Consider the following 8,873-nt stretch of genomic DNA (forward strand, 5'->3'; position numbering starts at 1 on the left):
AATGAAGCAGAATGATGAAAAAGGGGTCCCTATGTCCTCCAGCAGTCTAAGCCTATAGCAGCAGAACTATAGAGATAGATCAGGATAACCTGAGTGTTTTGGATGAGGTATAAGAAAGGTGGATCCACAGTTGTTTATATGAAGAATCAGACGCTAAGTGGGTCAGACGTCACCTCTGCCACACCTCAACGCCTGCAGCCAAGGAAGACCTAATTAATGCAGCACTGTGAATCTGTGCTAATAGCTCAACTAAAGATGGAAAACGGCTAAAACCTTCGTGTCTGTCAGCTTCTAGTTCTCCTCTTCATCAGGAAGATGGTTTCTAAGATAGCTTGATCTTTTCTGTGATTAATCAAAGATACCAAAAGAACATTTATCTTTATTAAAACCATCATTCCAAGTTTGTTCATTCCTTTAGTTTCTGGCAGTATTAGTGAAATAGAGTGACATGTTCCTGAACATTTAGAAGCAGGTATGAGCTCCAGGTTCTGCTGGTTTGTTTGAGGACGGATCATAACGTCTCATTTTGTTTACAGGGATGCAAAATCTTTGGCTCGTATGAGTGCCAAGAAGACTCGTTTCTGTTCCAGTTGTCGTCTTTATCTGGGGGCTTTTGTTGGGTTAATGGTGGCCTCAACATGTGCCGATGGCTCACATAAATCTCTAAGTAAGATGGCTACCAGGTAGGTGGAGAAACGATGACAAACACTGGAGTTAGTAGATCTGTGTAGACTGAGCCCTCCATGTTCAAACCTTTCATTTTATGTATGAGTAGATTTGATTAAATGGAAGCCAAAAGAAAAGTGGCGCCTGGGAGGAACGGATGGATTCTGGTGGATTCTTTGGAAGCAGCGAGCTGCGATGAAACGGAGCCAAACTGTTAAAGAGGAACTTCAGGTCGGCATCTTTTTAAAGCTCAGGGTTGAACCTTAGATGCTGTCTGACCCATAAGAGCTCACCACTGTGGTGAGACCACAATATGTGACTTTTCACATTGATTCACCGCGCTGAAAAGAATGATGTAAAACTGCTATACACCTCCTCCAAAAAACTACTGGAAATAAAACTGTGGAGTTGTTTTTAAAACATCAATCATCTGATTCCAAAGGCAAGAAGTCTTACTTACCTGCAAGAATCACGTATAAGAAAAATACATTTATTTGAAGAGATTGGACTCGGTTATGTTTCTGCTTTTTGCAGTTTTATAAAAGATAACCTCATCCGGCTGGCATGTTATTTATTTTTGAGCTTTACGTTTTATCTTTCCTCAGTTTTTTAGTAAATTAGGTGCATATTTACAGTAACAACACTTATTCTGAGTAGACTCCTTTCACAGAAGATTAATAATCTAACAGAATCTGCTCTGGATTATTTAAATTAATCTCAGAACAAGATCAAAGTACATTACAGCTGGATCTAAGATGGTGAGACTTGGTTAGATGATTAGAGAGGCGCTAATGTTCCGCTCTAATATGAGCTCATCAGCAACGACTCTGAGATGAAGATTAAAATAATCTGGTTAAATGAGCTGGATTAAGGTGTGGTTTTACTTTCTGAAGCTGGATTTACCCGCCTCAGGTTCTGATTGGACGTCCTGGGGAGGATTCTGTAGAACATAGAGTTCCTCTGGATCAGCTGAGCTGCTGCTTGCAGGATAGTCAGGCTCTATTTAGTAGCTGCCTCCATTTCCACCATCCGGTTTTTTGGTAGTTCTGCAGGTTTGCCAGCAGATGGCGTCATATCTGTTTATGGCTGGGTTCTAATGCAGCGGCTGCGTCCTCCAAGGGCCCGGTCTACCTGGACTGGGTCCTTGAAGGTCTTTGAAAATCAGAAGGATGGAAAGGTTTGGCTATGGATTCAAACAGGTCCAGCCTTCTCCGGCCGAGCAACCTAACAGTTGACACACAAAGCGGGAAAAGAACAGATAGCAAACTTCTCACTACTATCCTAGGTGCTAATAACATTTCCGAGGAGCTTCAGCGGCAGTACCGTCGTCTCAGATATCAGATTTATGGTCCTCAGACTGCAGAGATGTTGGAATCTGAGCTTAGATATCGCACCATGTTTTATTTGTTGTTGTTTTTTTTTCTCCCACTCTTTACATTTAACAACTGCTGCGCCTTATGAAATGGAAAATTTTCATTTACTGTCTGGAAAGCTGTGCTGAATGAAATTTTGTTTTCTGAACACGCTCTGTCTACAAAATGACAATAAAAGTTGTCTAAAGCGCCGTTTACGCTAGGCTCTGAAAACCGATCCGTGCCGAGCTCTGTTCCTTACGAATGTTTACGCCCCGTGCTAGCAAGCTAGCACGGTTCCCCTCCTCCTAGTTGCGATCTACCGTACTACTGCTCTCTCGAGGGAATCATGCAAACCAACATGGCGGCGCCCGTAGAACTCAGGAAGTTTGCGTAGAGTCAGGCGAAGAAGGCAGCCTTTGGTGAGTTAGCTTGACAGAGTCGGATTTTAGGAAGCGGATACGATAAACGATAGTCTAATCAGGGCTTCCAGGCGCAGGAAACGACGACAGACGTTGAGGTTCATCACACTGCTGAGCAGAATCATCACTGGAAATCATGCGACACGGTAGGGAAGCTAGGATTATTATGAATGTCTGAAAATTCCTGATTAAGGAGGCTGATGGTAGGAGATGACGCGGTCTGGTCACGCGCTCTTTGTTATCAGAGAACCGAGCCGGAACTGAACGCGCCGAGCCCCACTGATGAACTAGTATCATGGTAGCGCGGTTCAGTCGTGTCTGGTTTGGTTTGGTTCAGTTGTGCGTGCGCTCATCAGTTATCTGAGTTACCGTGCTCGGACCGATCTCGGCAGGGTTTCAAAGGGTAGTGGAAATGGGGATTAAGTCTAGGCCTAAATCACATAACCATTAAAACAACTGTTTCCATTCATTTCAGACGGAACTATTCACAGGCTTGGATTATATTAAACTGCACTTCCAATATTCACCACTGTTTGGCGCCATTTCCCTTTTTCCTCTGAGCGCGAAGCAACCGGCTTGCTTTGATTTGCAATGAATCCTGGGATTCCTAAAGCTGTGGAGGATACAGCGGACTGTCCTTCAAAACAGCCAGAAAGAAGGACGCATTTGTCGGCCGCGTGACGTGGAGTCTTCCGAACAAGCCTCGGCGCCGCGTTACGACGCCATCGGCCGACCAATCTGGCCGTCAGAGAACGCAGCCGCCAGATCCAAACCCGTATAGATCTGCTTATTTTAAGAATTGCTGTCTAGAAGTCACCTGGTTTTATTGACGGGTTCTGGATTATTGTTCACTGGAAGAGGAACAGGTGGTTGGCGCCCCCTGCTGGTTTCAGTCCTCTTTCATCCTCTTAGCTTTTCCACCTGGTTCGTGTTCTCGCGGCGTCGGTGGAACCGTGTCAGCGGTTCTGCAGTGAAAGCGGTACAGGTCTCGGTCCTTATGGGTCAAACTGCATCGTTTCCGTCTTCGTTCCAGGCTTGTTGCTGCCTGATGTTTTCAGCTTCATCCTGCGGACCTTCCTGGAGTTCCTCTTTAGCTTCCTGTCAAACTGTCACTGCCTGAGAAACCAGGAGAAAATCAAATGTGTTTCTGTGTTTGTTGTATTTTGCAGCCGCAGCAGGGCATCGGCCGGCCCAGCGTCTACCACGCCGTGGTGGTGATTTTCCTGGAGTTCTTCGCCTGGGGCCTGCTCACCACGCCTATGCTCACCGTGAGGAGACGCTTCATCCCCCTGCAGGTTTCCTCTGGATATCTACTGTTTATGTTTGATATTCTCTGTGTTTTTTGCAGGTTTTACATGAAACGTTTCCCCAGCACACGTTCCTGATGAACGGGCTGATCCAGGGGGTGAAGGTAAGAGCAGGAGGCGGATCCTCAGCAGCTTTCTGTTGGTCCTCTGCTTCTCCCTCACTGAACGAGGCTTCTCCTGTGCAGGGCCTGCTGTCCTTCATGTCTGCTCCTCTCATCGGGGCGCTGTCCGATGTCTGGGGTCGGAGGTCTTTCCTCCTCATCACAGTCTTCTTCACCTGCGCTCCGATCCCTCTGATGAGGCTCAGCCCCTGGTAGGACGTCATGCCTTTACTGTCTTAGCTGCTGGGTGGGGGATGGACAGCGTGAGGTCTGACGCTGCGTTCACGCCGAAGGCCTCATGGGCGTCTATATGCTGGATCAAACAGCGGTCAAGCTGCTTTGATGCTTCTGTAGCTTCTGTATTATTTACTTTATAAGATGGAAAAATGTTTCTCGTTTAAAAACACATTTTTGAGTCAAAGTCCACCTCCAAATATCCTCTATTCATCAGTTCGTCAGGATTATGATCCCATTAAACTCTGCAGCTCTCATTCGGAGCGCCAGACCTCACGCGTCCCGCCGCTGTAGGAACCACATCTGCTTCCTGCCGGTAACGTTACGCTACTTGATTGGCTGAAAGTTGCCACAGGATGTGAAACATTGTGGTTGCCCAGACAATGATAACATCATGCAGAGTCCGTGTGTCGAGTCTGGAACATCTGTAGCGTTAGCGTGTCTAACGACCAAAGAAGTTTTACCTGATCGATAACAAAACTGGGAAAAAAAACTGTTTCTGGTGAACAAAGTAACTTTTAGACCATTAAATAAAGATGTGTCTAGCTGCGCTCAGTAGCTAACAGGTTAGCCTCTTTTAGCTCGGTCAGTTAGCCATATTGAGCTATACCACTTTAACTTTGTGTCAACAACAACCGTTTGTTTTCTACAAGTAGAATAACGGTTTTGTTCATCTAAAATCTCTATGAAAGTCATTTTTTAGATGTTCCATTTGTCCTCCTCTGACCTCAGATCTTAATAAAAAAATAAAAATAAGCTGGGAATTTCTGTTAAATGGCAGAGCTTAGTCTGTCTGATCTTCTGCTCCTCTGGGGGGCGGGGCTTTCCTCCACAGGAGCCAAGAACCCTTTCTATTGGTCAAGAACGAGCGTCTGGATTGGGCTGGAAGTGAAGAAAATGTGGCCGTAAAATGCCATCTTTAAAAATGCATTTCCTAAAACTCAGTCTGAAAAAAATATCAAAGATTTAAACATTTTTAAAAATGACATGAAAAAATAAAAATAAAAAAATGGATTTGAAAAATCGAAGGAAAACAGCATTTTTTTATTAAAACGTTAAATAATGCAGAAGGAACAATAATGGAACAAAATAAATTAACGTTAACGTTATCCCTGGTTAGGGCATAGAGCTTTGAATCCAGAGGTTCTGGGTCTGACTCCCACAGACTGCCCAGTCCCTGTGCAAAGACCCTTAACCCCACACTGCTCCCTGGGCGCTGCACAATGGCAGCCCACTGCTCCTGAAAGGGATGCAGAGAGTTCATTTCTCCAATATGAGATCAAGAAAGTATTAATATGAATGAAGGGAGGCAGATGGAGACAGCAGCGATGCAGGAGCTGCTGCCTCCTCTGAAGACTCCTTCTGTTTATTTTGCTCAGTTTCTAACCCGCCTCCAATCTTTGTAGCATTTAAACAAACAGGAGGTGGTGCAGGGGTTAATTGTGCCACCCACGTCACAGGGTGGTGTCCTAACCTGGTGACCCTGTGCTGCAGGTCCCCGCCATCTCTCTGATGCCACTTCCTGTCTGCCTACTTTATAAAATAACTAAATAAAGGCCAGTTACAGCCTAAAAATGAACCTTTAGAAAAATCTGTCTACTTTAAATCATTAAAACTACCGCCTTTAAAGTCCAATTATTTTAAATTTGTTATCAAAAAGTTAATAATTAACTCTCAAACTGGGTAATTTAATTAGTTAATTTCAACTACGCCTGCTGTTACTACGCTGCAGCATCCCTAGGGGGCCCCAACAGAAGGAAGGGACTCGCTCCGTACGTTCAGGTCGGCCATATTGAGGTGGAACCGGCGGCTATAGAGCTTGGATAGAAATAAAAGGCTGTGTGTGAGCTGGGTGTTTAAAATAGAAAATCCCTGAAGGTTTGTTCTTCCTTCTGTTCTGTTCCTGCTTCAGGTGGTACTTCGCCATGATCTCCATGTCTGGAGCTTTCTCCGTCACCTTCTCCGTGATCTTCGCCTACGTCGCTGATGTGACGGACGAGCGAGAGAGGAGCACGGCCTACGGTCTGGTAAGACCTGGTTCTGACTGGTTCTAGCCGTTTCTCGGGGTCTTTGAACGTCGCCAACCTCGGCTCTGGTCCCTCCAGGTCTCGGCCACGTTTGCAGCCAGCCTGGTGACGAGTCCGGCCATCGGGGCGTACCTGTCGGCCTGGTACGCCGACATCTGCTTCATCCTGCTGGCCGTCCCCGAGTCGCTGCCGGACAAGATGAGGCTGAATACGTGGGGGACGCCTTTCACCTGGGAGCAGGCCGACCCTTTCGCTGTCAGTAACCAGAACCTCTGAGCGCTGTGTTAGATCAGTTAGTGGCTGAATGAGAGCTGAAGCTTTGTTTCACCCTGTAGCTGCATGATTTTAACCTCCTGTCTGTTTTTGGACGCAGTATGTTGAGTGAAGACGTGGCCGAAGGCACCAATGTTCCTCGAGGCAGTAACTCCTCTTAAATAATTAATTTCTAATATCTGCTAAATGCTAAGGGCTCTGTAACTCTGCAGTTCCACCTTAAATCAGAGCAGTTCAGTGCTTTAGTCCAACCCTTTGAGTTCCAGACGCTAACTGGAGGCTAACTGATGGTCTGACGGCGCCGCTGGTGTATTTCTGTCCCTCTCTCTGTCTGTCTCTTATTCAGTCTCTGAGGAAGGTGGGTCAGGACTCCACAGTCCTGCTGATCTGCATCACCGTCTTCCTGTCCTACCTGCCGGAGGCCGGCCAGTACTCCAGCTTCTTCCTCTACCTGAGACAGGTGACGAAAGATCTTTCCTTTGGAAAAGTTTTCATTTGATATAGTTTGAAATGTATGTTTACATCTAAAACTAAAATGTTTAGGAGCTTCATCTTTTTATCAAACATCAGTCAATTTTCCTGGATCTTATATAAAAAGCTGTAATTCCATTCCAATGGTGAAGCACGGCAGAGGCAGCGTCATGCTGTAGAGATACATTAAAAAAGGTTTTAAAACTCCTCGTGGATCTGTTTCCCTCCAGGTGATAAACTTCTCCTCCACGACCATCGCCGTGTTCATCGGGGTCGTTGGCATCCTGTCCATCGTTGCCCAGGTAACCGACCCCCCTGCTGCGTCACTTCCTGCGTATTTTGTTGAGGTTAAACCGTAACCACGCCTCCTTTTCCCCCTCAGACTCTCTTCCTCACCCTGCTGATGAGATACCTGGGAAACAAGAACACGGTCCTGCTGGGTCTGGGTTTCCAGATCCTCCAGCTGGCCTGGTACGGCTTCGGATCAGAACCATGGTGAGGCTGAATTATTCATTTTTTGACTAATGCAGATTTTATAGATCTGTGTTTAATGTAGAATTCATAGCAGATCAGGAAGTGTTTGCTTTGGGATGGAAACCTTGGATGATAAAATCATTCCTTATTGGACATTCTGTCAGCTTGTCTGTCTGCTATATTAACCAATAGGATGTGTTGAACTAGATCTGCTATATTAACCAATAGGATGTGTTGAACTAGATCTGCTATATTAACCAATAGGATGTGTTGAACTAGATCTGCTATTTTCACAGCTTTTGGGAGAAACTTTTTTATAAAATAGGGCATTAATTCATATAAAGGTTTATTTTAATTCTATAAATCAAAGTTTTCTGCCCAGCAGCAATGATGATCTGCACAGCAGCATTCTATACCCAGCGATTGTAGCGTCTAGGATAGAGCTGTCAGTCTGGGAAATAATCTGGTTGGTATTACAAATTGTAAAGGTTTATTTTTTTTGCAACATGAAACCATCTAAAACTTAAAAAGGTTTTAGTTGGTTTTATGTTGCAATGACTAAAATGAGACTAAAACTAATAATAGTTTTCGTCCTGAAGACTAAAACTAGATCTAAGATGGCTGTCAGAAACCACACTGGCGGCGACCACCTCGGTCTAAGTTCCACCATGATTATCTAGCTAAAGGTTGAGGGCGGCGCTGTGGGCGGAGCTTTTAGAAAGATGCCAGCCGCTCATCCTGCCGTCTTTCTGTCCCAGGATGATGTGGGCCGCCGGAGCCGTTGCAGCGATGTCCTCCATCACCTTCCCCGCCGTCTCCGCTCTGGTGTCACAGTCAGCTGATTCTGATAAACAAGGTGAGCGGGAGGAGCCGCTCCATGGGGTCTGCGGGCGCAGCGATCATCCAGGGTGCGGATTAACGAACTCGGCTTGGTTCTGTCTGCAGGAGTCGTCCAGGGGATGATCACCGGCATCAGAGGTCTCTGTAACGGCCTGGGCCCAGCTCTCTACGGATTCATCTTCTTCCTCTTCAACGTGGAGTTCAACACCATGGATCCCATCCAGGAAGAGTACAGCATCGACCCGCTGCCTCTGCACGGCCCCACCGAGGTAAAAACTCCCACCCAGCCGCCCTGCATGCTGGCTGGGAGCAGGTGGGTCCAGTTCTGTTAGAGGGAACCAATGAGCTCTGATGGCCTGATGCTAAAGAACATGGATCTGATCTGCTTTACTTCTTAAAGAAAAACTAACTTTTTAAGAGTCAGAACCTCGTATTCACTGATTCAATCTGTCAGAAACTGTCTTTAAATTCATTTTATGAAGAAAAGATTTAAATAGAGATGATTCTGACTGTTTTATTTTAGTGAGGGTATGCAGGACCCTTAGCAAATTAGCAGTTAGCCATGCTAGTTTACCATCATTTCCTGGTCGATGACACAACAGGTAAGAAGATAGCGAGTAGCAACACTAATGATACATGATGTGTGGAACCTCAGCCATTCCTCAGTTCCTCTCCAAGTCTGTTCTTGACTAGAACCCAGGAAAGT

General features: G+C 45.7%; 1 protein-coding gene across 1 annotated transcript in view; it reads left to right on the top strand.

Moving 5' to 3' along the window:
* Positions 1 to 8,873, top strand: part of LOC107095591 (hippocampus abundant transcript 1 protein-like) — an 18,838-nt gene that overhangs the window by 6,614 nt on the left and 3,351 nt on the right. The window contains exons 2-11 of the mRNA XM_015391746.1: positions 3,610 to 3,708; positions 3,789 to 3,851; positions 3,933 to 4,060; positions 5,995 to 6,109; positions 6,188 to 6,364; positions 6,729 to 6,842; positions 7,084 to 7,155; positions 7,236 to 7,348; positions 8,086 to 8,183; positions 8,273 to 8,436. Coding sequence (XP_015247232.1) covers positions 3,610 to 3,708; positions 3,789 to 3,851; positions 3,933 to 4,060; positions 5,995 to 6,109; positions 6,188 to 6,364; positions 6,729 to 6,842; positions 7,084 to 7,155; positions 7,236 to 7,348; positions 8,086 to 8,183; positions 8,273 to 8,436 — 1,143 coding nt within the window. The remainder of the gene's footprint in view (positions 1 to 3,609; positions 3,709 to 3,788; positions 3,852 to 3,932; positions 4,061 to 5,994; positions 6,110 to 6,187; positions 6,365 to 6,728; positions 6,843 to 7,083; positions 7,156 to 7,235; positions 7,349 to 8,085; positions 8,184 to 8,272; positions 8,437 to 8,873) is intronic.

The sequence above is a fragment of the Cyprinodon variegatus genome, unplaced genomic scaffold (assembly GCF_000732505.1).
Source record: "Cyprinodon variegatus isolate N-32 unplaced genomic scaffold, C_variegatus-1.0 Scaffold558, whole genome shotgun sequence".
NCBI lineage: Eukaryota > Metazoa > Chordata > Actinopteri > Cyprinodontiformes > Cyprinodontidae > Cyprinodon > Cyprinodon variegatus.